At 52.2% G+C, this 27,560-nt stretch overlaps 2 protein-coding genes and 1 pseudogene across 41 annotated transcripts in view; 1 reads left to right on the forward strand and 2 right to left on the reverse strand.

Annotated features, from left to right (window-relative positions):
* Positions 1 to 5,412, forward strand: part of ATG13 (autophagy related 13) — a 29,479-nt gene extending 24,067 nt beyond the window's left edge. For 26 of the 38 annotated variants that reach the window (XM_081153727.1, XM_081153716.1, XM_081153722.1 and 23 more), the window contains 4 exons: positions 267 to 344; positions 547 to 663; positions 1,208 to 1,336; positions 3,109 to 5,412. In XM_081153727.1, the coding sequence (XP_081009853.1) occupies positions 267 to 344; positions 547 to 663; positions 1,208 to 1,336; positions 3,109 to 3,186 (402 nt within the window). In that variant the 3' untranslated portion in view covers positions 3,187 to 5,412. The remainder of the gene's footprint in view (positions 1 to 266; positions 345 to 546; positions 664 to 1,207; positions 1,337 to 3,108) is intronic. The other 12 variants (XM_081153719.1, XM_081153739.1, XM_081153741.1 and 9 more) reach the window with 1 other exon arrangement.
* A 2,601-nt stretch (positions 5,413 to 8,013) lies between these two features.
* ARHGAP1 (Rho GTPase activating protein 1) lies at positions 8,014 to 27,386 on the reverse strand. 2 transcript variants are annotated; one of them, XM_081155108.1, is made up of 13 exons: positions 27,180 to 27,386; positions 23,579 to 23,760; positions 23,277 to 23,372; positions 17,354 to 17,441; positions 12,313 to 12,444; positions 11,846 to 11,932; positions 11,549 to 11,647; positions 11,075 to 11,182; positions 10,925 to 11,001; positions 10,655 to 10,732; positions 10,094 to 10,222; positions 9,835 to 9,938; positions 8,014 to 9,701 (listed from the first exon to the last, which is right to left on the reverse strand). In XM_081155108.1, exons 2-13 carry the CDS (start codon positions 23,709 to 23,711, stop codon positions 9,522 to 9,524), a joined length of 1,311 nt encoding a protein of 436 aa, XP_081011234.1. In that variant the 5' UTR covers positions 23,712 to 23,760; positions 27,180 to 27,386; the 3' UTR covers positions 8,014 to 9,521. The 2 variants fall into 2 exon arrangements, with proteins under 2 accessions (XP_081011234.1, XP_081011233.1); XM_081155107.1 differs by lacking the exon at positions 27,180 to 27,386 and adding an exon at positions 26,930 to 27,058.
* Positions 16,345 to 16,745, reverse strand: LOC308565678 (protein cornichon homolog 4 pseudogene; annotated as a pseudogene). The gene has a single exon. The product of its transcript is annotated as a protein cornichon homolog 4 pseudogene (transcript).
* Positions 27,387 to 27,560: the final 174 nt, after the last annotated feature.

Here is a 27,560-nt window from a genome sequence, read left to right on the forward strand (position 1 = left end):
GCCAGGGAACAGTTGTCACTGAGTTACTGTGGGTAATCTTCCAAAGCTGAAGTCCTGGGGTCTGGGGCAGCCCTCATCCCTGTCTATGCTGTGGGCCTGTGTTGGGAGGTGGTGGAAATTGGGAGGGGGGGGGGGGTCTCCAAAACAGGAACCTGAGAGGCAGCCTGGTTAACCTGGTTGTGAACCTGCTGGGCCTCCAGTCTTCTGGCAGCCTCTATGGAAGCTGAGGGAGGGGCGGGCACTAATACTTTCTCCTGTCTCTTCAGGTGACTTTGACCAGTTTGGACATACCCTTTGCTATGTTTGCTCCCAAGAATTTAGAGCTGGAGGATGCTGATCCCATGGTGAGCCTGAAGTTTCCAGTGAGGTGGTATGGGAGTCATTGTCCTTCCTGGGCCTCCACTGTTCCTCCCCAGACCATTAGCCCTGCCCCACAACTTAGGGATTTGTAGCTGTATTGGGTCCCTCACAAGACCCTCGATTGTTAACAGTAACGTGCCCCCAGTGCACAGAACCAGCCCCTTCCTCTGCCTTATCCTGAACCAGGTGAATCCTCCGGATTCCCCAGAGACCGAGTCTCCTCTACAGGGCAGCCTGCACTCTGATGGCTCCAGCGGTGGCAGCAGTGGCAATACCCACGATGACTTTGTCATGATCGACTTTGTAAGTTGCCGTGGCCTTCCTTGACCTCTGCTGCCCCAGGGGAAATAAACCTAGAGGCATACATTACACTCAGATAGGACCTCCTTCACGGGAAAAATTGGACTTATATGGACAGAAGGGATGGGATAGCTGGGCACCCAGCTGGGCAGTGTATGTGGAGAACCTGCCCTCATAGCCTGCTTGGGGAGACATTTGCAGGCCAATGAACAATAAGGTATGTTATGCCATGTGTTTGGTTGACATTCATAATGCAATTCAGCTCTAAAGAGAGATTTTCCAGTAGGTTCTATTCCTGCCTTAATGGATATACCTGTGCTAAGGAAAGGAATTTAAAGGAAGGTGACATAACCCTAACCAGGGAAGAGGAATGTTAGCAGGATTAGAATTCAGCTGCCCAGCAGAGAGAAGGTTTAAAGACTTCTCTCCCTAAGATAAGCCTGAAGCAACCTCTTCTATAATTACTAGAAGGAAAGAGGGTTGTTTATCTCTGATTTTCCTCTGTGGTCCATGGTAAGCTAAACTGAGTCTGGTTTTGTTTTTGAAGAAACCAGCTTTTTCTAAAGACGACATTCTTCCGATGGACTTGGGGACCTTCTATCGTGAATTTCAGAACCCCCCTCAGCTGAGCAGCCTCTCCATAGACATCGGGGCACAGTCCATGGCCGAGGACTTGGTATGGAAACCCCTCCCCCCCACCCCATTTCATCCTCTGACCTCCCTTCCCCCTTGGATGTCATTCCTGCTCCACAGACCTGGAAATTTCTTCCTTTTACTCCCCTTAGTCCCACACCTCCCATCTTCCCAATAACAGGAAAGAGGCTCTTTTAGACCATTATCTTCTTTTGATTGCACTGAGATTCGCATTTTGCCTGGCAGTCATTATATTGAATTTCTTGCACTCACTTCCTCCTTTTGCACACACTCAGCAATTCTTACACACTGCTATTGTTCGGTGTCTGATGTCTTCTACGTGCTGATGCCACTCAGCCAAGCTCTCCAACGGCTCTCACATTCAGCTGTTTAGCTTACCAGGCAGATTCCAGTTGAACAGGGCAGAAGAACCCTAAGGTCCTGAGCATTGGCTTTGTTGCTCTGTCCTTAGAGAGCCATTCCCTCAGCTAGCAGTTCCTGTGTTTAGCCCGATGTCCTGATACCGACTATCATTACCACATCTCCACTTAGGGAATTCTGTTTCCTGCCTCTGAACTGCTGAGGAGTACCCTGGACAGCCACAAGCTCTGGGTGTCCCATGCCTTGAGATGTGGGGCCCCTCTGCCTGAAGTGAGGCTGTCACCTCCTACATTGAAATTAGAGGGATGGCTCTAGGAATAGGAATCTAGGAATAGCTGCCCTTGATTTGCTTTAAACAAAAATGATGCTCAATAATAGTACAGTAATAATATAGTTATTATTAACGTTTATCCAGGCTTTCTAGGTGCCAAGCATTTTTCTAAGTGCTTTACATGATTCTTCAACAACCCTAAGAGGTAGGTTGTCTTATCATTTCATTTTACAGATAAGAAAACGTACACTGTGAACAAATAACTTGCCCATAGTCACACTGAGCCTGCAAAACAAAGCTTTGATTCCAGAGAGTCTGGCTTCTGATTTTAGGCTTTTAACCACTGACACCCCCCACCACCCTCCACTCTGCACCCTGCCTCTGACTTGAAATGTGGTTGGGAGGAACTGGCATCGGAGGCTCTCAAAGTGATGCTGCAGCCAGTCCTGGCCTGTTGTCCCACTTTCCAAACCTGCCTGGCTGTCTGGTGTGTCTGGGCCACTTTGTACGTTCCTAGGCAGGAGATTGTCCCACCTCTTCCAAGTACGTGATGCCTGTCAGGAAGTCTGTGCTAGTTTAAACTCTTCAGATGCAAATTCTTCAATGGAGATAGACCACATGATTAGGGTCAAATTTTTGAAAGAATAGTTGATACCTGAGGGCAGTTAAACTTAACTCCTCATGGTTCTGTTTCTTCTCTTTTTATTCAGAGTCAGAATCTGTTAGGAGTGTGGTGAGACTGCCTTGTTCATGTGTCCCAGGGCATTCTGATGCCTGGCACGGGGTGTGAAGAATCTTTAGTGAATTTTTCTTAGTTTTGAGCACTCTAAACCTACTGTTTCATTCTAGTGTCAGTCTAATCTGTGCCAAAGATATTTCACATTTAACTTCTCCGTGTCATCTTATTGTCAGTGTGGTCCTTTTCTATCTCATTAAGTGTGGGGTCACTTGGACTCCCTAGGCTGTTCTGTCAGACTCCCTCCCCAGCCCCACAAAACCCTGAAGCCCTCTGTTCACAGCTCAGCTCCCCCAAATTCTGCTCTTCCATCCCAGCACTGCTGAGCTGAGCTCTGCTGCGCTCCCCTCCTCAGCCCAGGGTGACAGGGCTGACTGCCTCTTCAAGGCCCTACCTGAATGAGCTCTTCTCTTCCCTCCTGGTACAGGACTCACTACCAGAGAAGCTGGCTGTGCACGAGAAGAACGTCCGAGAATTTGATGCCTTTGTGGAAACCCTGCAGTAAAAGTTGGTGTCCTTGAGTACCAGCAGCATCCCCTTTCTGTGGTCCCAGGAGACAGACAGCCTCCCACTCATCAGCTGCTCCCATTCCTCGTCCTGCTCCAAGCCAGGTGGAGGGGAGGCTGGTTTCCCCCATGGGGACTCGGAAGTCCCTGCTCTTGCACCTCCTGGAGACTCCATGGCAGCAGTCAAGCCCAGTTAGAGCATTTGAGAGGACTCGCCCTCTGGCCTTGGAGATGGGAAGACCCTTTGTAACAAAAGGGCCCTCTGCAGGGCCAGCTGCTTCCACCGCCCATCAGCATCTGTTCATAAAGGTTGTCATCCCATCCTTCCCGCTGCTGGCCCCCTGCCCTGGGTCTGCCCTGCAGCTGGCCTCTCGCCTGCCTGCCGTTACCACCAACCATTTGACATTCCAGCTGGTGGCCCAGAGACTGGCATGGAGGCACAGAGAGGAAGGAGACAGTGCTGGGATGGGGGGAAGGGCTCCTTCAGGCTCTTTGTTGTTTCCTTCAGTTCTGGTATCTTCTTCCTCTCTCCCTCCCTTTGCCCCTGTGCCTGCACTTTGGCAATATGACAGGCCTCTCCAAGATGAGAACTCGAAAGTCAGCCATTCCCACCCTTGAAGGTTGTGCCAGTCTCTCCTTTAACAGAGGGTCTGAGCAGCCCTGGTGGCTGCCTGTGCTCAGCTCCTCAGCTACATAGAAACAGAATCCTGTGTCTCTGGGATTGGGAGGCACAGCAAAGGTTCATTTCTTCCTTCTCTTCCTTCCCTGTTGCTGCTCCTTGGTTATAGAACACAGTAAATATTTATTACTTTCAGAGAAGTCAGATATTTTATAGAGAAATTATGTTTGAGGTTAGATATTTTCACTTGGGGAAGGTGAAGGGCCTCTTCCTGGGACTGGGCAGCCTCCTGCGGAGGTTCCTCAGATTCCAGGTTGCTGCTCCGGGGATCTTCCTTCCCATATATATAAGGTGGGAGCCAAGAGTAGGGCTGGTGAGAACAACAGAACCCCCCAGACTTGCTGCATTTGAACTGACAACAGGCCTTACCTGGGACACCTACATATTTCTGGTGAGAGCCTTGGCTCTCTCACAGGGCCTGCAGAGTGACTGGCTTTGTTCTGGCAGCCCAGGAGGCCTTGGGTGCTAAACATGGTGACTCCCTAGAGTTGTGCCGTACATTGTGCCCAAGGGCATTATGTGTTCCCCACTGGTGGACCTCGGGAAGTCCAGACGGGCCCCTCCTGGGGTACTTGTTCCTGTTCTCAGGGCAAGACTATGGGTCCTTTCCTCCTTTCGCCTGGGTCTGGCCACCACCTTCTAATCCCAGGGTCTATACACTGCCCTGAGGCTTATTGGTTGCATTGGTTCCTTGTTGAGAAACTAAAGCTGGGCATATGATTGACTTAACCCTTCAGGTGTTGTTACTTGGGTAAGTCAAGTGCCTAGCCTCACCCACCTATGCCTTCTGTCCCTCTCCCAGCCTAACTGGTAGTCCTGGCCGTGGAAACTTAGGCCTGCCCCTTTGCCCCTGACCCACGAGGGGCCCTCATTGGCAGCAGCTGTTCACAGTGGAGCATCTGGCCCTCAATTGCTCAGTAACTGCATGTGACATTGTTTCCACCTGCAGAGCTGATCTCTGAGGGCTTCAGTGGGCTCTGCTGCTGCCTCTGTTAGGCTGAGCCTTGCCCCTGTGCATGTGTTCTCTGCCACAAAGAAATGTTCCCAGCAGTGATGTCCCAGAGCACACCCATGGCCGGCTAAACCAATCCAGGTTTACCTCCACAGCCCCAGACTGAGAAGGGTGGAGGCCCGTTGTAAGTTATTCATTGCCTCCCCCCCCCCCAGCCCCAATGTCTCAGCCACTGTCCTCCTTTTGAGGCCAAGCATGGAAAATTCCTCTGACTTCTAAATGCTGGCCTGTGCAGGCAGCAGCCTTTCTTCAGGACCCCATCAGTGAGAGGCCAGGGAGGCTGAACCCTGACTTTGCGTTGAGTCTGGGAGGAGCAGAGCAATGGTCAAGGCCGGCCCTTGCCCCTCAGCCCTGTACAGTAGGAGGTATGAGCCCTAAACTGACTTCTGCAGCACTGGGGATGGGGCTGGGATCAGTCATCTGTCCCAGGTGGCAGAGTCCCTCCCCTCCTCCAGCCTACCTTGTTTGGAAATACTGAGTTATACTTTAAAATGTATTCAAGAGATTTCCAATAAAGTTTTTTCTGTACCTTACAGCTTCCTGTCCTGCAAGTTGTCTAAAATCCTAGCCCACTGCCCCCCACTTCTGTGTAGGCTGGGGTCACCAGCAGGCTCTGTGGAAGGGGAAGACCCTTGCGATGCGATACATTGTGATGTGAAGCCAGAGAGAGGCTTCAGTAGGCAGGCTACGGGGCCTGCAAGCCACCTACCAGCTGTGCAAGCTTGGGCTGGCCAGGAAAGCTTTTAGAGCCTTGTTCTCCTGGGCTGCAGTGTTCCCATTTCAGGAACTTGTATGTGAATATTCAGGGAGATGATGTGTATATTAAGGCCATTCTCATCAGCTCTTTATTCCCCCTGCACCACATAGTTCACCATGCAGCCTGGCTTGGAGGTGATGGGTGGCCTCTGGCTCAGAGGGAAAGACAACTGACAGGTCTCTGCCTTGTTTCTAGCAGAAGCCAGCAGGGGGTGTGGGGCTCCCCAAATTGCCTGGGGTCTATTTGCTGATTAGTGCGCAGGGTTATGGCTGAGCAAACCAGACTGAAGGGAAGGGATTGTGTGAGTAGCAGGAAGTCAAGGGCCGGTGCCAGTTTGTTTAGCTGCCCAGGGCACTGGGGTGGTCTCTGAGGAGCCACAAAAAGTAGAACCCTGTGGGGATTATTCCTGCCTGGCCCCCTAGGGACTTCTGTGGCAGGCATCTGGGCCCTGGCAAAACTACTCCTGCCTCCTTGTTTGTGCCCACAGTGGGGGAAGGGAGCTGAAGTGGAGCCAGTGTCCCAGAGGCAGAGGTAGTTTTAGAGGCAAGAGACTAACTGCCTGACAGACCTTGGCAGCTGCTGTCTGGGTTGCCTCCAAACCCCCTTCAGGCTGAAGCCAGGCCCCAAGACCAAAAAGGGCTAGTTAGGAAATTCTAATTTCAGCCCAAACCAGAGACTGGAAAGAATGGAGCCTGCCCCCTGCTGCTGTAATGGGTCGTGGGAGCCCTTGCTTGTCTGTCAGCTGCACGTGACACCAACCATGGTGCCTGGCCAAGCAGCCAGCGGGGATAGAGTTGGCAACCCCCTGGGTTAAAAGTGATGGCGAGATACTCCCTGGTGTCCTCACCTTCAGTTGGGATCCCCCAAAAGCAAGTGTTTAGTGTCCCCAGGTCTGAGGATGGTGTCCTACCCCTTTAAAGCATCTCCCTACACTCCATCCCCAGAGACCTGCTGTTGCTAAGGCAGAGGTAAACTGGTGTTGGAGTCACTCAGCAGAGGCCCTGCCAGGAGCCCAACCCAAGTAAACAGCTCCCTCCGTCTCCTGCTCCACTCCTCGTTGCCCTGGGTCACAGCCCCTCTGTTCTAAACAGTCACCCACCTCAGAGCCGAGGAAAGCCAGTGAGAGGGCGCCAATGCCTTCTGTCCGAGCTACCTGGATGAGGGCCACAGTTGTGCAACGGGACTAGCTTCCTGGGGCTCAGTGCCAGTGTTTATAACCACCCTGCTAACAACATGGCTTGATCCTGCAGCTCTGGCCCAGCTCCCCCTGCCCAAGCAATGACGAGAAAACAGACCAGGCCCAGCTGAGGCCACTATTGCCTCCTGATTGCCACTGGCAGGCAAACAGCTAACTGCTGGAACTCGACCACTGTTCCAAGGGAAATTCTGGCCTGCCCTCTTAGTGACAAACCACTTTTTAAAAATTGCAGTAAAATATACATAAATGTTACCATCTTAACCTCTAAAGCAAAGCACAACCTAGTCTAAAGAGGAAAGGAAAACGGGATCTTTCAAGACTCTACGTGAGTACGTGGCAGGTGGGAAAGGCGAGGCTCTCAGGCTGAGGGGAAATGGGGGAGGAGTGGAATGGTTAGGTGAGGGTTCAACCCCAGCTGCTGCACAGGTTGGGACTGTCACTCTGTTCACCTGTGAAACGATGGTCATCCTAGTCACCGCGGGGCACTCACTCTGTTAAGTACTGTATACATTATTTCTGATCCCCAGAGGTGAAGGAATGGTCTCAGGTGGCACCAATTATATGACTTGCTAGTGAGAGCTGGTGGCAAGTGATGGAACTAGATTCAAACCCTGACTCTCAAACCCATGCTGTTGCCCACCACAGCCCACTCCATTTGGGGGACAGAAGACGACCTGGTCATGGGCTAGAGCGTATGGCGGCTAGTTGGAGTGCTGCAGGTGCCCAAACTGGAAGGTGACTGACTATTCACACTTCTAAGCCTGGAAGATGGTCAGAAAACTGGCCTCATACCCACTGACAAGTGAACAAGATGAGGAAAGGGGTCTTGACGAGGCAGGGACCTCCTAAGACCCCACCTGCTCTTCTGCAGCCACACACTTCCCACCCCAGTTCTGAACCTCCATGCCCTCCCTTTTTTAAAAATATGTCCTTATTGATTGCAGAGAGAGGAAAGGAGAGGGAGAGAGGGAGAGCGGGAGAGAGAAAAGAGGGAGAGAGAGAAACATCAATGATGAGTCATTAATCGGCTGCCTCCTGCACACCCTCAACCGGGATCAAGCCCACAACCCAGGTTGCATGTGCCCTTACCGGGAACTGAACCACGATCTCCTGAATCCTAGGCTGATGCTCAAGCACTGAGCCACACCAAGCGGGTAATGCCCCCTTCAACAACCAGATGGGCAGTTTCCATCTCCATTTTTATTGAAATACAAAAAGTGCAAAGGTGGAGTACATGATTGGTGCCAAGGAATTCATTAAGTGTGAATGTGAACACTTGATTCACAGTACAAGCTCTTCCCCCAGCCCCACACCTGCGGGTACTAACCAGTGGGGCAGGGGACAGGGAAAGACCAAATAGATCCACAGGCTCCCCAGTAAGCGGGACTGTGAACAACACCTGATAGACAAAGGAATGCAGAAAGCAGAGGCTAGAGACACAGGGACTGACAAAACCAGCAGCCACTCCAGGTATGGGGAGTTCTGACATGCCAGTGCCCTGAGGAGAGAGCCCAGATGGAGTTGGGCTGGTCAGTGAGGACCCCCACGGTACAGGCTCTGGCCAGGGCTGTGGGGACAGGGTCACTGCAGGTATTTCCCTGCTGCCAGAGGTCAAGGCTGCAGGAAGGGGAAGGGGGTTCACCAGGAAGGAGGGTAATTCTAAAGGACACAGCTGGAATGAGGGATAGTCATCACCGGGGTCCAGGTTGTCTGAAAGACTGGGGAAGGTTGCTAGAACTCACCTGGCCGGTCTAACTAGCAAAATCTCTGCCAGCCCCTCCAGGAGTCCCCGATAGGAGGAAGAAGCCACCACAGAGCCTGAGGCACTGAGTCACCTCTGGCCAGAGCAGAGACCAGTGTGACTCCACAACAGATAGGACTGCAAGAGCCTTCTGCTTAGAATCTGTCCTTAGACAAGGCATAGAGGCTGAGCCTGCTCGTCTGATCAGGCACCAGGGGACTCTTGGGGTGGGAGTGCTGTCTATCTCAAATGGATGCTAGGACTCAGCCATGTCACCCAAGCTGCCAGTCCCGGCAGAAGCAGGAGGTTAGAACATCCTGGGGGCAGTACCACTGGGAAAAGCTGACCAGGATGCGTGAAAGAGAAGGCAGGAACAGGAAGCGGCCTCCAGCCTGGGACTCCTTAGCTGTGGAGATACCCAAGGCTGAGGGGAGGATAGGAGCAGGGTGCTCGTACCCAGGCTTTCACCAGACAGGGAGGAGCCGCAGCAGGGCCTGCCCAAGCCTGCTCAGCCTTTCATTCCCCGGCAATCGGGGGTGAACCAGCCCCCACTACCATCCCAGCCGGCAGTGATTTTGGCATCTGCAGTGCCGGGGAAAGAGGCAGGAGGAAGCGGGAAAAGAACTGCTGGAGCCAGTCCTCCTGCTGGAAGAGCCAAGGCCAGCTCTGCACAGCCCCGCAGGGAAAGGGATCCAAGGAGGCAGGAGAAGCATAAGACGAAGGAAAATGTCTCAATGGTAACAGCGAGGCCTCCAGGGCCAGTGAGGTGGGCTGGAAAGGGGAGGAGGAGCTGCCCAGTTGGCTGGCTCCAGCTTCTATTTCCTGGGGCCTCATGACCCCGTCTTGGCCAGGAGCCCTGGGCTCCTGTAAGGCTGATGCCGGGAAGAAGAGTCCAAACTGGGGCTATCAGAGAAGGGGCTGGTGGGCAGGGGGTGGGCTCAGAGCCCCTAGGAGTTGGGAGTAGGGAACAACTCCCCTTGATGGTCCAGGAGGAACTTGGTAAAGGTGTTGATGGGATTAATGGCCTTGAGAGTGATGGCAGCATCCTTGGCCCATAGCAGGTTAGGGCCAAAGACGACAGCCAGGTTAGTGTTGGTCATCTTGTTCTGGTCACAGTGGGCAGAGACCTGTGGGGGGAAATCAGAGGGCTGCAGCAGGATACCACAGATCCTGCCTCCCACGCGGTGCAACTGCTGCCAGGAGCAGCAGGGGCCGGAGTTCCTCGCCCCTCCCTCCTTCAGGTGAGCAGCAGGGTCTCACCTGCACCAGGAAGGCAGTGAGGAAACGAAGCACCTGGTAGTTCTCCTCAGGCAGCGTCTGAAGGACCTGCAGCGTCACCTCCACTCTCTGGCTCTCATCAATGTCTATGAGGAATGGGGGCCCAGGTTATAGAGGCCCAGGGCTGGCTGACTCAGGAAGCCCTCACAGGAGAGGAGCCCCAACCAAACCCGCCTGCTCCGAGTCCAGCACAAACTGGGCAGAAGCAGCTCAGAGCTGGGATGGGAGAGCAGGCACTCACTGAGGAAGCCCACGACGTGGGGGTAGAGGTCAAAGGTGAGCAGGGGCTCAGGAAGCTCCCGGAGGAAGGTCTTGAGGATGACCGCTGGCAGGTGTAAGTCGTTGTACTGGTCAAAGTCCACAGGAAGCCCTGGAGGTGGGTGGGGAGAAGGGGTAGAGGAGCTGGGCTGAGCCCGGAGGCCAGCAGCCCATCCATAGGCCAAGGAGGCCCCACTGCCCGGCCCCCGCCTCAGACACAGCCTCCTGCCAGAGAGCCTCTTGCACCTGCCTTCCCTCTTCCTCTATGACAAGCTGATGCAGGTTCAGCAATTTGGGTGGAGTGGGGACCACAGCACATACTACAGTTATTCTTGTCTCCAAGTGAACTTGAACCCAGGATCCAGACCCTGACCAATGAGGGAGCAGCCGGGAGCAGCCAGGTGGGAGTGGACCCATGTAATCAAGGCAGAGAAGCCCCCTAACAGTCACATACATGCCCTCACCCCCACCCTGTCTACCCCCAGTCCCCACACATGCGATCTGTACCGGCCCTGTGGGCCTGGACACACCCTGGACCACTCACCCATGTTGTACTTCTGCTGCACTTCTCGTACAACTTGGGTGTTGGCAGACCTCCGGAAAATCCCCTCAGAGGTGAGAGCTGGGAAACAGCAGGGCTGGTGAGTCTCGGAGCTCTGGGGCAAAGCGCAGACTCCCCCACCATTCTGTCTCAGGGTTCAAGTCAGTGGGGGTGCTGGTGCATGTGGGACTTCTCGGCCCCGCCTGGCAGCTTCCCAAGGGGACTGGGGGAACCTGGGCAGGTCCTGGGGGGCAGGTGGGCCCTGGTACTCACCGTTGGCCTGTAGGTGGGCAATGGTCTCCCGGAGCACGAGCGGAATGGGATCCTGCTTTGGGTTCTTCTCCTGAAGGCTGTGGGAACAAGTCCAGTGAGCGGGTCTGCAGCCCTTCCTGGGCCCCAGGTGCCCCCTGTTCGCATACTCACTGCTGCAGTGAGACCCCAAACTGCTGGTTGGGCAGTGGGGGTCGTGGTGGCATGGGCTTGGGGGCAGTTGCAGGGCTCTTCTGCGTGGACTTCAGGAAGTCATCATACCTGGGGGAGCAGAGGAGACGGTCAGGCCCTCTGGCTGGCTCTGTAGTCACTACAGTAATCCTTGTTTGTCAGGCACTTACTGGGCTATTTTATAAGGGTTATTTTATTCAACCCTCCTAATAGCCCAGCTTTACACTGAGAAAGTGAAGACTTTAAAGAGATTCACTCAGGAAGCATTTAAGTGACAGAAATGGAACTTGAACACCCTCTCTGACTCCACGTGCTGTCTCCCAATCATTACACTTGCTTCCTCATTTATCCTGGGGTTCTCATGGCTTCCTCTCCCCTTGGCTGGCACGACCCACCCCATAAACATGATACACAGGTGCCACCCAGTGGGCACACACAGTCCCTGCCCGGCCTCACTTGAGCACTTGGCGAGGTATCCCCAGTTGCTCCAGCTTCACGTGCTCGCTCAGCTCACTCAGGTAATTGACATAGAAGATCTTCTGCCCAAACTTGAAACTGCCGATGGAGGAAAGGCATGGGTCGGGGGATGAACTGGCTTTGGCAGGCCTCCACTGTCCCCTCAGCAGCCCACCCAGTTCAGACAGAGGCTGAGCCCCAAACGGGTCTGTCCCAGGATGCTTGGCCTCCTCTGGTATCTGCTTCAGAGATCAAGGGAAGCATGGGGAGACCACCACCCCGCCCTCACTTGCTCACCTAATGATGGGCTTAAAGAGGATGAGCAGGGTCTTGATGAACATGGTGGGGTGCACGATGTACAGGGCCTTGATGTTCTTCTTGTACCTGTGGAGGCAGAGCGGGAACTCAGGAGTGGGCATGGAGGGGAGGCACGGAGCTGGGTTCTTAATGTACATTTCTGATTTCAATCTTCATGGCAAGCCTGTGAAGTAAGTGTCACAGTTGCCCCATTTTACCGATTACGAAATGGAGGCTCAGAGAGGTTAACATGAAAGGTCAGAGTGAGTAAGTAGAGAAACTGGGATTTAAGCCCAGGCCGTTCCAACTTCAGATTCTTTGCATTTACCCAGGTGTGGGCACCTGACTCCCCCTTGCATGCAATAAGCTCCTGCCCAAGCACAGGGCAGCCCAGAACCTGGCAGAGCTGCTGGCACCAGAGCCACCTGCCCCAGGCCCTGGAGCCCACCCCCCGAGCCCCAACCCACTTTCGGTCGAACTCCCGGTAGGCATCCCGGAGCCAGCTGAGGGAGGGCTTGTTGTCGCTGGTCAGGCCGTGGTGCAGGTAGAGCAGCGTGTAGTCGCTCTCCACGTACTGGTCGAGGGTGTGCTTCAGGTACCTTCAAGAGAAAAGACCTGTTCAGGCCTGCCCTGTACACAAGTGGGCCCCTTAAGACAGAACCTGGTGCTGCAAGAGTCTGCTTATATCAACCCCCCTCCCCACAACCCCCTGGCCCTGCACTGTCCATCCTGGCTGCATAATCAGTTGCCCTGTTATTGTGGAAGGTTGTGGCTGGGCTGGGCTGAGCAATAACACAACAGCTCTCAGTTTGGAGCACAGACCAGAAGTCAGGAGACCAGGACTCTAACTGGAGCCCTCTCACATACCTGCAGGATTGCCGAGTCAATAATAATGATAGACACCATTTATCAATATTAAGTTTTTAGTGTCTGCCAAGCACTTTGCATACATGAACTCATGCCTTCCTTGTAACACTCAAGGCTGACGTTATCCCCTACTTACAAGTGAGGGCAATGAGGCTTAGAGAGGTCAAGTACATACCCAAGGTCACACAGCTTATGGTGGAGCCTGCAGGTGAACCATCTAAATCCAAAGCCTGTGCTCTGGACCACAGTGCAGCTCTCCCCTATACTCAAACTCCCAGCACACGCTGTAAAACACTGCCCCTGAGAGAGGATCGCGGTGGCCAGGGTGTCCCCTCCCCTGCTCCAGTCACTGGGCTTTTAGTAGACCAAAGAGCAACATCTCAGGCTCTTTATGTGGTATCTACCACCCCAAAATAAACACACACAGTGTGGAGCTCACGCGAGGTGGAGAGGTATAAAGAGAATGAACAAGAATTCCAGAAAGGGAGGAGCCCAGTGGAATGCCCTCTTTCTGATTAGCCAGCCCCAGGCCTCAGCAGGATCACCCCTGGAGGCTGGGAGGCAGGAAAGCCAGGGGCTTCCAGAGGAGCTAGGGAAGGGGGAAGTGTCCAAGGATGTGACTAAGTGCCCAGATACCACCTGGTCTAACCTAGAGAAGGTAACTTACACAGTGGTCCGTGGGTGCTAGGCTGGGCCAGCACAGGAGGGTATGTGAGGTATCTAGGGATGAATTATTATTGTGATTCCAATCACTATTACTACACAGTAATTTACCCCTCAGACACATTGAGCACCTTGCAATTTGCAAAGATCTGTCACATAAAAAGATGGAATTTTGCAACTATAAAATAGTTGCAATAATTGCAGTGAAAATACAGTCATCCTTCGACTGATGTTATGACCTCGAGGAGGGTAATAAAGTGATATCTATCAGAAGCTATAAAACGTTCCTATTCTTTGACCCTGTAAATATGCCCAGGAATTTATCCTAAGAAAATAATCAGAGATAAACAGAAACATTTTTGTAGAAGGCTGTTCATTGCAGCCTGTTTTATATTGGAAAAACAAAAAAAAAACTGAGCAGCAAGCTAGCTCAACAACAGAGAATTGGTTAAATAAATCACAGGACATCTATAAATAGAATACCTCACAGGATGCTCCTACAGACAAAACCAATCTGTGAGGTGAGATGTCGGAACAGTGGTTGCCCTTTGGGGTAGCGACTAGAAGAGCAAAAGGGAGGTTTGTGGGAGGGGCTGACATGGGTGGATCGTTTTTCACAATTCATCAAGTAGTGTACATACGTGGTTCACTTTTCTGTATACATGTAAGTCAGGAACATTTTTTTAAAGGATGTCTTTGATGAATGTTTAATGCTTAGAAGATAAAAACGTTACATAAGATACAAAACTGACTATAGAGCTCTGTGTGTGTTAGAAAAAAATAGGAAGCGAACACACTAAAATATTAACAGTGGTTTTCTCTCTTGGTGATGGGTTTATGGGTGACTTTTTCATATAATTGTCTACTTTTTTCTTTATAGTTACCTACATTTTAAAAACTTCTTGAAATCTGTAACACTTGACAAATGTATACAATGGCTTTCATGTATGTATTTTACCCAATGTCCACGACAACCCTGTGAGGTGGGCATGATTCTTATTTGTATAGGGCTCAAAAGAGACCTGCCCCCAAGCACAAGACAGTAAGAGGCAGAGCTGAAGTTTAATCGGGCTTCTGCTTCCAAGCTTCAGGCACTTTCTGCTTCAACCCCTAGATGGGAAAGTCAAGCTGGAGACAATCTGACTGAGAACAAGAGGACAGGACTAATCCTGATGGATGTGCCTCTCTGCTCCCAGCAGGGACTGTGACCAGGTCGAGTGGGGGTGGGGAGACCTGTGCGGGACAGAGGGCAGGAAGGATGGCGGAGGGCTTCCCGAAACCAGAGAAAGCCCCAGAGTGGTGCTTTACCATCCCCATCCTCTGACTTCCTCCCACTTGGACTATTACCTGGCCAGCAGTCACCTGCCTTGTCAGATGTGATAAAACTAGAGGGGTATGCGTGACTCAGCCACCCTCAGGCTGAGCTCCGTGGCCTGCTCCCAGCTGGGCCACGTGGTGGGCCGGGACAAGGCTCTGCCTGCCTGTCTGAGGAGCGGTGGGAGGAGGGTCCAGGAGGCCAGAGAGAGACAGCACGCACACAGCTGGAGGCTCGGGCCTGGCCCTGGCTCGCTGGGGCCGGGAAGACCCTGCACTCAGGCCCTTCCCCTTCGGCTCCTGTGCCTCTCGCCATGCCCTACACACAGAACCACTCAGGACTGCAAGGGGTGGTACGGGCAGCGCAGGCATTTTCAGTCTCAGGGAGTGCTTCACACTGGTCATGGAAGAAGGGCAGGGTAGCTGTGCACAAACTGAGGGGCGTCGGGAGCGCAGTGCGGTTCAGTCTCCGTGGAGTCCTGCACGTGCCGTGGGCCCCAGGCTGGCTCAGCCATGGCTCAGTGGTGAATGTTTGTCAGAACAGGGCTTGTCAAATTCCCACTTTCTCCACCCCCCCATCTTTTTAAAATACTTTATATGGTAAAAATACAGCAGACAGTTTATGTTCAAAGAGGGAAAAAGAAGCGGCTCTGGATCTGGTTCTCAGGATAAGGTACGCGGTTCCTGGCTGCTCGGCCGTGCACTGCAGTGTAGGTTCTCAGGAAGATGTACACAGTCCCTGGCTCCATGTGTGCACTGCAGTGTAGGTTCTCAGGAAGATGTACACAGTCCCTGGCTCCATGTGTGCACTGCAGTATAGGTTCTCAGGATGATGTACACAGTCCCTGGCTCCATGTGTGCACTGCAGTGTAGGTTCTCAGGAAGATGTACACAGTCCCTGGCTCCATGTGTGCACTGCAGTGTAGGTTCTCAGGAAGATGTACACAGTCCCTGGCTCCATGTGTGCACTGCAGTATAGGTTCTCAGGATGATGTACACAGTCCCTGGCTCCATGTGTGCACTGCAGTGTAGGTTCTCAGGAAGATGTACACAGTCCCTGGCTCCATGTGTGCACTGCAGTGTAGGTTCTCAGGAAGATGTACACAGTCCCTGGCTCCATGTGTGCACTGCAGTATAGGTTCTCAGGATGATGTACACAGTCCCTGGCTCCATGTGTGCACTGCAGTATAGGTTCTCAGGAAGATGTACACAGTCCCTGGCTCCATGTATGCACTGCAGTATAGGTTCTCAGGAAGATGTACACAGTCCCTGGCTCCATGTGTGCACTGCAGTATAGGTTCTCAGGATGATGTACACAGTCCCTGGCTCCATGTGTGCACTGCAGTGTAGGTTCTCAGGAAGATGTACACAGTCCCTGGCTCCTCAGCCGTGCACTGCAGTGTAGGTTCTCAGATGACGTACACAGCCCCTGGTTCTTCATGTGCACTGCAGTGCAGGTTCTCAGGATGATGTACACAGTCCCTGGCTCCTCAGCTGTGCACTGCAGTGTAGGTTCTCAGGATGATGTACGCAGTCCCTGGCTCCATGTGTGCACTGCAGTATAGGTTCTCAGGAAGATGTACACAGTCCCTGGTTCTTCATGTGCACTGCAGTGTAGGTTCTCAGGATGACGTACACAGTCCCTGGTTCTTCATGTGCACTGCAGTGCAGGTTCTCAGGATGATGTAAGTAGTCCCTGGCTCCTCAGCCATGTACTGCAGTGTAGGCTGATTTCAACCCCGGCTTCTCCAGCCACAGTCATTCATCCTGGCTAAAGGCATACTATAAACATACATGAAGAAACAGAGCAAATGGAAACCAAGCTTGATTGTGGCTTTTCAGGTATGACTTCGGCTGTCCTGGATCATGTATTTCTCTTGGATCAAACACTCTCATGTTACTGCTGGCACCACAGTGAACTGATATATATTCCAGTGGCAACAGGCAAGTTGAGAAGGAAGATGAACCAGTGCAATGAAACGAGCATCACTACAGTGACAATAGTGTGGCCAATCAATTCTGGGATCACCCACTTTCAATAGAACTGTGAGCTCCACAAAAGTATGAATCTTTCCTGTTTTTCATAGCTATACCCAGTGCTGACAGACACCAGTGATGAGCCCCAGTGGGACCCCCCCACAGCCTCCAGATTCAAATTCCCACTTTTAATCGCCTCCAGCCTTGCATGAGGAGATTTCTAGATTAACCAGAGCTGCTATATACATTTGGCTAACAGAATCCAGATAGGTACAGAAGTCACTGGCACTAAAGAAGATAATAATTATTTACATAAAATGGGAAAGACTACAACATCGGACACTGTATCACCATGATAATCAGCCTTCGCATTTGGACAGGATTTTACTTTTCAAAGCATTTTCACACGCAGTATCTCACTCCTACAAGGAAGGAGGGCTATATGATTATCTGCTAGGAAAAGTGAAGAAAAGAGGCTTAAAAAGATGAAGACAGTTGCCACAGTCACACTTTCCAGGACTGGAAACCAGGTCTGACACCTAGCCCAGGATTGACTCCCTCAGAAGAAGGAAGCACCGAGAGAGGTGGCCTGGCACCCCCACGCAGGGAGGGACAGTAAGAAAAATGACATTAGGCCAAACTGGGGACCTGGGCACAGGTCCCACCACCTTCCCTATGGGTACTCACCCCAGGAGCTTGCTGTGGTCCAGCTGGTGGCTGGGAGGCATTCGGCAGGCACTAAACACAATGATCTTCCGCCCATACTTGTCATCTCCTAGGTATGGAGAAGATGGAGCATGGTGGGTGAAAGATGAACCAAGAGAAGTAGGCTGAGGGCCTGAGAGGTACCAGGCCTGCAGACTTGTACCATTTAGGACAGGGGCCAGAGCAGTCCATGCAGATACACCTCTGGGCAGCTGTCTGCACTCAAGGGGTGTCCCTGAAGAAAGAGGGACCAGTTGTTCTTAGGGCTACTGGGCTGGGGTATAAAGAAATAATATGATTTTTTTTAAAATCACACTTGGTGGAATTAAGCCAAATATCCATCAATGGATGAATGGGTAAAGAAAAGGTAGTATATCCATACAATGGAATGTTGTTCAGTTATAAAAAGGAATGAAGTACTGATACATGCTACCTTGTGGGTGAGCCTTGAAAACATTCTGCTAAGTGAAAGAAGCCAATCACAAAGGGCTACATATTATATGATTCCATTTACATGAGCTATCTAGAATAAGTGAGTCCATAGAGACAGAAAGCAAGTGAGTGGTTGCCATGGCTTGGAGGGCGCAAGAACAGACACTGTTTATGAGCACAGGGTTTGTACGGGTATGAATGAAATTCTGGAACTACATAGAGATACACAACATTGTGGCTACTAAATACCACCGAATTGTACAATGAAAAATGGTTAACTTTGCCTGGCTGGGCCGGCTCAGCGGTTGAGCGTTGACCTAGGATCCAGGAGATCGGGGCTTGATTCCCGGTCAGGGCACATGCCCGGGTTGCAGGCTCGACCTCCAGTTGGGGGCGTGCAGAAGGCAGCCGATCAATGACTCTCTCATCATTGATATTTCTATCTCTCTTTCTCCCTCTCCTTTCCTCTCTTTGAAATCAATAAAGATATATATTTTTTAAAAATGGTTAATTTTATGTTATATAAGTCTCACCTCAATTTAAAAAAGTCACACCCTTCAAAGCAATTGTTGTCTTGCCAAAGAGTCACCTTAAAAGCCCACCCTTATTTCAGAAGCACCCCCTCTAAGCAGCGTGTGCTTGGAAAACCTCACTGAGGAAATTAATCTGATTACATGGTAGTGGCTCACTTCTGACCAGTAACAGTACTTCTGATTTTATTAGTAGAATTATTGACCATACTTGCCTCTGACTTCTGGACATTTCTAAAAATTATATTCTTTCTCAGGATATTCCAAAGGACATGAAGTTGAGAGGAGTTTGTAATGCTGTGGGAAAATGTTCATTTGGATATAATCTCTCTGGGATGTTTGTCACAAAACTAGTCACAATTTGAAGGTCTGACCACCTGGCTTTGTCATGAAACCAGAAAGCTCCTGAGAGATATGCTATCTCCCCCTCACACAAAGGAAGTTGTTCTTCCAGGGTTAGCATGGATCAGGGACCCAAAGCAAAGCTCAATAGGACAAGACTTGGTCCCTACTCCCCCATGTCCTGGGGCCCTTCCCCTCATCTCTACCTTCATGCCTCTCCAGAGACACCAAACCACACTTGTCTAATCCTGTTTGCTTCAGAGACAAATAAAAAGACTCATGAAACACAGTGAGAAAGCCCTCCATCTACCTCTGAGGATTAAGGATCCCCCAGGATTTGCTGTGTCTTCTCCATATTCAATAAGCCATGACCTTGATGATCCTTCTTGGTCAGTGACCTCACTCAGGAGTCAGCGATTTTCCAAAGTGGTTGCCAAGGCTCTGACTCTATTCTCTAGGGCTGGAGTCAGCATCAATGGAGAGGCTGAAGGAGGCTTCTGGAATGTGGGCAAGGTGGTCCCAGTCCCTGCTGGCTATGTTCCTTGGAATGGCTCACAGGATTCTCCAGGCTTGTCTCTCACTTCTCTCCAGGCTCACATCATGCACACTTCCGACACAGAAGTGCTTATAGCCCTGTCCACCTTCGGCTATTCTGAGCCTGTTTTTCTCATGCCAGACAGACCTTTCTCTAGACAATTTTGCTCCCCTCCTCTAGGCTAACTCCTTTGAAGCCTCAAGACTCATCCAAGGCATAATCTCCTTCCAGAAGCCTGTGTTCTCTCCTCCTTCCTCTAGATAAGTCAGCTGTCTCTTTTCATGGCTCCAAGCATGAACCATCATTCACGACGCTCTGACTCTCCTGTACACTTGTTTATGTGCCTGTCTCGTCTACTGGCTGTGAGCAGCTCGGAGACAGGAACTGTGTCTCGTCCATCTCTGAATCTCTCATGCCAGTCCAGAGCACGTGGCAGGTATTCAATGAATGCTGGTAGTCTGCATAGACATCAGTCAGTATTCCATGATATGCATGGTTCTACTTCTGAGTTTGTTCGTGATCTCTAGGTCATCAGAATGCTTTAGGAAGTGAGTTTCCCAAAGACTGGGGCAGACTTTCTCTAGACTTAAAGCAGAGAGCCCTTTGCAAGCCTGTCTGAGGGGAGGAAGGTGCAGTTCACCCAGCAGCAGATCCATTTTGAAGAACCAGATGCCACCTGCTCTCTTTCACACCCTAGCCTAGACCCTGGTGTTGGGTTCCTTCCAGGCCAGTGGGGGAAGCGGATGAGGTGGCTCTGGGGTCATTCACTTCCCATGGGATCTGACAGGAGAAGGAAGAGCAGAATGGGGCAAAGGATTAGACTGGCCAGCCCAGCCTCATGTACAATCTGGAGCTTTAGAAGCCCCTGGGCCTCCTACCACGAGCCTGTGAAGGGAGGGAAATCATTTGCCTACTCCCCTCTAAACAGGAAATTCCCCGGATGTGGGGTAAAAAGCTGGGAGCAGCATGGGGATTCCAAGAGATCTTTCCATGCCTGTCCCCCACAGTAAGGCAGCTGTCATTGGCTGGCAGACTTGAGGGTTTGGGCAGGACAGAAAGTCTGAGCTCACTCAGCTTTGGAATTTGAAGAGCTAGTAACTAACTGGCTAAGCAAGTAATTGGGGTGAAGGGCCAGAACCTGTGCTCCATCTCTCAGCTGGCCCAGCACCGTGTACATGGGAAACTGGGTTCTCAACCAGGGATCCCCTGATGGGCATCCACCAACGCCATGATGTCATATGACAACTATTACAAGCACATGCATGTGTCTTCTAGGGTCGTAGTCCACACCTTTCACATTCTTAAAGACCAGCTTAAGAACCACTTCACTGCACTGTACACTCCTTGAAGAAAGGAAAGTATTTTTCCTCAATGAGTCCTCAGTGCTGACTATGGGGCTTGTTCCGGAATAGGTGTTCTAAAAATGCACGGTGAACAGTCAGGATGGGGGTGGGGGACAAAAGGAGGAGGAGTGAGGGACTAGATGGCAAGACCTCCCCACCCCACAGGCGAGGAATGAGATATGGGCAACCTGAGGGTCTCACCCCCGCCCTCACTGAGTGCCCAAATCTTTGGGTGATCCAGGCATTTGCCAGCAGGCAGGGCGACTGCTGCTACAAGAACATATAAAAAGACCCAGAACTCCCCTCCTGACCTTAGAAGAGAGTAGACTTCTGCCCTGGAGACTGAAGGGACAGAAGGGACAGGAGGAGCCGGCAGCACTAGTGTTCCCAGAGCTGGGGGAGAAGGCTCAAGGAGGAGGAGGCGCAGTGTTGGTGGAAAGCACCAGAAAAAGACCAGCCGCCTGAGAATGAAGCCGCTGCATTCCCCAGATACCGATCAGGAACTCTCCCAGGGTGGCCTGGGTGTTAATCAGCAACAGCAGCTCCTCCAGCTCCTCCAGCAGGCATTCTGGGAACTGCCAGGCAGCCAGACCAGCCACCTGCCCCGCCCACAACCTGCAGAGCAGGCCAAGGAGATGGGAGGTGGGGGCTGGGCAAAGTGCTGGAGCCGGCTCATACATTTGTTAAATTGCTAAATGGTCAGGAATAGTGCAAGACAGTTCACATCATGTTGGTAGCTTGAAATTTGCCATGGCAGAAATTTTAAATGGTACAAATAACAGCTTTTCCCCACCCCTTCAGTAGGGCCACGTTTACCAGAGCACCACTGGGAAGAACCCATGTGGACCAAGTCAAATATGACAGTGGAGCAGAGAACAGAGGCTGCAGAGGAGGCGGGGACATAACCCAGTCTCCATTCCAACACAGGCTCTTTCTCTGGTTCTAATGCCAGGAAGCTGACCCCCAGGATATCACTGTGGTCTCATCAAACAACTCTCACTCTGGCAGTGCCAATCCAAACTCCTCTCAGCAGCCAGAGAGGCATAGGCACAGGGGGGACAACCTCAGCAGAGGAGCCCTGTGCCTGCAGCACTCAGCCAGGCTTGAGGAGCCAGCATGCAGGCCGGGCCATTGCTCAGAGCCAGCTAGTCCCCTCCCCACCTCTGTGGACAAGGCCTCTTCCTCCCTGATACTCCTTTCCCTTTGCTTCTGGATGTATTGCCACACAGCCCCCACCCATAATTCTTTGCTATTTCCGGCTCCCAGGCACCGCCCAGTGCCAGCTCCCTAGAGTGGGGCTGCAATTAAGCTGCCCCAAGAACCCTTCCTGATCCACAGCCCAGAGGCCACAGCCCAGAGAGGCCAAGCAGGGAGAGCCAGGAACACACCTACCTGGCTGGGCCCCCTCAGGCTCATCACACCCTGGGGAAACAGAAACATGTTGCAGCTCTGCTTGCAGGGAAGCAGGGGTCACCCATGGGGAGGGGAGAGCCTGCTCTGCCTGGTGACTTGGCCACACAGGATGGAGACTCCTTCACACCAGGCACCCCCCACGCCCCAATTAAGTCCGTCTCTGGTAGTGAGGAAAGACAGTTCTGAACCTGCAGGTGACTCTCCTGTGCCCAGGTCAGGACCATATCAGGAAAGAACTCTCAGCCTTGCTTCTTTTGGGGTGAGACAGGCCAGAGCCAAGGCTCCCAGACCAGGGCAGGCTCCGGGAACACAGATGCCATGGAAACACGTTTGACATTAGGTATAACCTTCTGAGCCCAGCATTCAGGAGAGATGGAGGTTCCTGCTGCTTCCCTGTGGTCAGGTGCCTCAGGGCCCCCACAGCCAGCACCACACTGGGTCCAGGGACCATGTGCTCCCTGCTTCCCTTGTCCACTCCCTGCTCCCCTTGTCCATGCTGTCACCTTTGCTTACAGCTGCCTGGCCTCACTAGCAAGGGTGGATGGACAACCATTAGGGAAAAGACAAAGGATCTTGCAATTCATTTTCTCTTCTAGCAGTAAGACCCTAAGGGCAGAGACCAGGTCATCAACATCCCTACTACCTCACTGCTCCTGGAGTCTTCCGGGTCCTGCAATATGAACAGGAAGGTGGCAGCGCACTGCAGCCAAGACCCAGGGGACACTCTGCACCCATTCTCAACAGGGCAGCACATCTGCTGGGAACCTGATGCTCAGGGGTCATGTGGCCCCTAACTTCCAGACTTCCTTGGAGATAGGAGGGACTGGCACCTCCCTGCTCTCCAGTAACTGGTGGGGTAGAAAAGCTGACATGAGGGCAGAGGAAAGGGAGGTGAATGACCACTTATTCAGGGCTAACTATGTGGTCTGGGCTGGGCCCTGACATACATTCACTACTGCAGTCCTCTCAACAACCCTGTCAGGAAGAGAGTACAGAGAGCAAAGCTGGAAATCAAACCGAGAGTTTCTGACTTCAAAGTCACAAGGCCACACTGCCTCCCACACACCATCCGCCAATGGAGACAATGGGGTCACAGGTCAGGATGAGGTTGCAGGTGAACAGACCAAGTGGTCACCACAATCAAGTCTGTGAGTTTCAAGAATGGTGCTCAGGAGCCCCAGGGTCAGGGGTCAGACCACAGAATGGGCACTGCCCATCCCCCAGTCCCTTCTCCCGTGGCACGAGGGGCTGGTCTCCTTAAGCAAGGAGTACAGACCATGAGGAAAAGGTCCAAACCTGGGTGTGCTCACCTGCCACCTCCACAATCTGGTGCCGGGCGATGTCGTAGTAAGGGTCATCCCACTTCAGGTGTGTGACAGGTTCTGGGGAGCTGCTTTTGGAGTCATCTGAGGAACATGGCAAAGTCAGGGGATAATCTGGGGGGAGGGGGCAGCACAGTATTCTTGCTGATACTTGTGCTCTTTGGCCCTCCCCCCAGTAAGGCTTGTGCTCCCCGCCCCACGCTGGGGCTGGTCAGCTTGCCCCCACCCTGCCCTCCTGGAGTTTCCCCATCTAAGGTGTCTGTGGCTGCCTGAGAGCCAGTGGCGCCCACCTGACTTGGGAAAGTCAGGCATTTCATCAGAGGGCCAGTTCTTCTCATCAATGGAGGCTAACTTCAGCTGGTTCAGAGCCTGGCTGGTGTCATCCAAGGTCAGGTCATCCTGCAGCTCTGAAAGCGGGTCCATAGCCAAGCCTGTCCCCCACAGCCTCACCCCACAGAACCTGAAGAGAAACCTGGGAGAGAGCAGTGAGGTAGCAGGTCAGCAACACCCTTTTTACACCTATAAGTGCAATAGCAAACCTCCTGCCCCCATTCTTTCCTCCCCAAGCTCCCCTGTCCCTGTTCCTCAATGCTTCTTCTTGCCAAGAGTTCCATGTAGCTCCTGGTTCTCCTGGCGCCACAATTTTTTGGCCTGTTGCCAGAAAAAGCAGCTGGGAAAGAGGATGGCACAGCTCAGTGCCTGCCTTCAAGTCCTCCAGCTGGACAGGGAAGAGTCGTGCCAGGCCCTGCACTGCTCACCACCCAGCCGGCTCAGTCATGTAGTCCCAGCTGCGAAGGGCAGAGGATCGAGTTCCTCTCCTCAGGGGTCATAGCACAGAAGCTTCCAGGCCCCAGCAGTTATAGGGTAGAGATGGTATAAAAATCTAAGGAGCACAGGGATGCTCCAAACCCAAAAGGTCAGCTGTGGCCCTGGCTACTCCATCTTTGACCCCTCACCTGGGAAAAAGAGGTGGCCAGAGACCACAGGGTCCCAGAAAATAGGCCATGGCTGGGGGCTCCTGATGGATTTGGCCTAGGACAGGAACCAGGAGCAGAGGATGCAAACTGCCTGCCAGTCATAGCAGACAATCCACAGGATCCTGGGGACTCCAAGCCCACTCTAATCTGCGGGGGTGCTCCAGACGCTAACTTCAAGGTGGCCAAGCGTTGGAGGGCACAGATGGGAAAGGGGGAGGTTCGTGACATCATCAGAATGCTGAGATACAGGAGGTGAAAAAGAAAACAGTAGCTATAGCAAGCAGGGAGAAGAGCTAATTCCGAAACTGCCTTGGCCCAGGTCTGGGGTCTCGCCAAAGGATGTGGCTGCATGCAGCCTGGAGGCAGCTCTCTGCCCTCAGCCCTAACAGGAAGTACACCCCTCTCCCATCACCAGCTCACCACATGGGTGAGGGAGGGGAGTTTTAATTCAATCCACTTAGTCCAACCCCAAAGAAGCTGATCTAAGTTTGCTGCATTCCAAGAGTCCAAAAAAATGACATATATGGTCAGAGAACAAGCAGGGCCGATAAGGAGTGCAGACAAGACCCAGGCAGGGGTAGGGAGAAGAGAGAACTGCCAGCAGGGATTCAGACCCTGAACACCTCTGGGCTCTGACGCAACGTGACAGCCTCCTTCTGTACATGTCACAGCTGGTCGTCCGAGGACTCTGGATGGTCAATTGGCTCCCTGTGCCTAGCAACAACCATCCTGTCACCAGGGCAACCACAATGATTCAGTGGCAAAAGCTGTTTCAAGCTCCTGAGCCAAAGCTGAGCAATCAAACAGCCAAAAAGACCCAACAACAAAAAACCTTTCTCTGCTTCCTTTCCTCTGGCCTTTCCTGCTACCCATATGCATCCCTGCTGCTTACCACCAAAATATAAGTCCCTTCCCACAAGCGCAAAGAATGATGACCCTCTCGGGTTTGAGTTTGGGAATGCAGTTCTCTCAGCGAGTGCTGCTGTGCCCATCACCCTGGTTCCCCCATTCCCCGTCAACACTCTAAGGCAGGCAAACCTCAGTCTTGAGGAATCCACCCCTGATTCCTCTATATACTCCTCTCCACATTCAACCAGGGGGCTGTGAGGGCTCTGCCAAAGGCCTCCCAGGCAGGATATCAGGGACAGAATACAGCTCAAAGTAACCCTCTCCAGACCTGAGCCTTCTCTCCATCCCTTTTTTCTGTCACAGCCCAGGCACCAAGTGCTCCTTCAGCCCTGCCCACAGCTATGCAGAGAAGTCCTTCTGCACACAGTAGGTGCTTGATGCAATGAAAAAGTCATGGGATGAGGTATTTGGAGAACTGAATTATAGTTCTGCCTAAACCAATGAGTTGCAGTCCTTTTCCCATCTGGTCCTAAATTTCCTCATCTATAGAAGTGAAGGCTCCTCCCAGAAATAGAATTCTTCAGTGTTTTAAAATACTTGTGCTGAAGCGAACAACAACATTAGAAGGAACAGCTGGGAACTGAAGTCTGTGTGAGGGAGGGAAAGGGTCATCCTCTAAAAGGAGCCGAACTTGAACTCCACCTCTTTTCCAGTAACTCCTCTATTTTGTCAGTTCTCCCAGAACTGACCCCCACCCCCTCCATAACCTCCTCTTTCAGAATCACTCATCACAGTTGTTCCCACCTCCCAGCCAGACTGGCACCCTCACCACCCTCCAACCCACAGCTGTTGCCCCCTGTGAGCCTGGAAGCTCAGCTCCCATTCAGTGGGAAGGTGAGCAAAGCTAGTGAGGGGACATTCTAATATATAGAGGAAGCAAAGTATCCTGGCTGCCTAAGACTCCAGGCATCTACAAGCCCTGAAATTTTGAAGAAATCTGTAGCCTTTTTCCCTATGAAAAATCAGCACTTGCATGAAATCTTGCATGGAATTTTAAGTGGTTCACATGCCCTCTGAGGATCCCTGTTTAAGAACCCCTGACCTATTCAGAATTATATCTGACACATGTAGCTGCTCAGTCATTTGTTGAATGACTGACTGAATTAATTCATCTCCTCAGTAGAGAAGGGAACCAACGTTTGTTGAGGGCTGTATAGCACGATGAACTGGACACAGTCATCTTTTAACTTCACATGAGCACCAATGAGGCATGTACTACTGGGCCCATTTTACAGTGTTAGGACAGTGAGGTCCAGAAAAATAAGCAAATTGCATAGGGTTATACAGCAGAGTCAAGATTTGAATTCATGTCTGTCTAAGATGGTCTCATTGTGCAGGTCAATCCCTCAGTACTTCTCTAAGTAACTGTCATTCATGCGACTGTCAGGGTTCAGAGAGGTTCCACAAAAAGGCAAAATAAAGCCTCTGCCCTAATCTGCCCCAAGAATAACTAAGGTAACAACTTGAAATCGCATTTTCTGGCGTTGGGATCGTCCTCCTAGGAGCTCCAGAACTGTGAAGACACAAGTCTTACAATCCAACAGCAAGACTTTCAACGTCAATCGCCTTTGCCTAGAGCTCCATGGTTTACAAAACCCGGATTGGGTGCACTGATTATGAAACAGAGAAGAAAGCGCGGTCTAATGGGTGGCAGGGTGAAACACTTCCCCCAAATTTCTTTCTCTTCGCGTTTCGCCAGATCGGAGCAGGGAGACTTCCCCTTCCCATGGGCTTGCTCGATAACAGCGATCTGACCTGGACTCTGCACTAGGTAGGGCAGGAGGCAGGCGGCGAAGGCAGCTAAATTCTCTCACTGCAGACCCGGGAGTAGGGCAGGATTCCCGCAGCAGGAAGGCGAGGCTCCCAGGCCCCATTCCACCCCTCCTCCCTTCCTCGGATCCTCTTGGGCCCTCCCCATCCGGACCCCATCCCTTCAGATGACCAGGCCAGTCCCTTCCCTTCCCGCCCCCCCACCAACAAGGAGACCCCGCGCCCAGCAGCTCACCGTGGTCAGGCACCGCTCCCTTGGCCACGCCTGTCAAAGCTCGGCAAACATCCGGCTCTTCTGCAGAACGGGAACCGCCCCCTCCGGGGCGCCTCACGCCCCAACCACTTCCGCCACACCTCCAACCCACTTCCGACCCGTTCCCCTGTCCAAACTTGGCCTTTCCTGGAGCCAAGCCCACTTCCTGTGCGTGCCCGCCTGGAATGAGGACAGCAAAACTGTCCGACTTATCCCTCCCGAAAGGAGGCGGCCGGAACAATTAGTTCCCCTCTCCTGAGGCTCCAGTCTCCGGTGGACCGCCGGAATCCTAAACTCGCGTCGTTCTCTGACAGAGCTTTGCTTCTCCAGCACTGCTGAACTCCCGGCGCTGTGCACCAACGA

Source organism: Miniopterus schreibersii (assembly GCF_964146895.1).
Source record: "Miniopterus schreibersii genome assembly, chromosome: 12".
Classification (NCBI taxonomy): domain Eukaryota; kingdom Metazoa; phylum Chordata; class Mammalia; order Chiroptera; family Miniopteridae; genus Miniopterus; species Miniopterus schreibersii.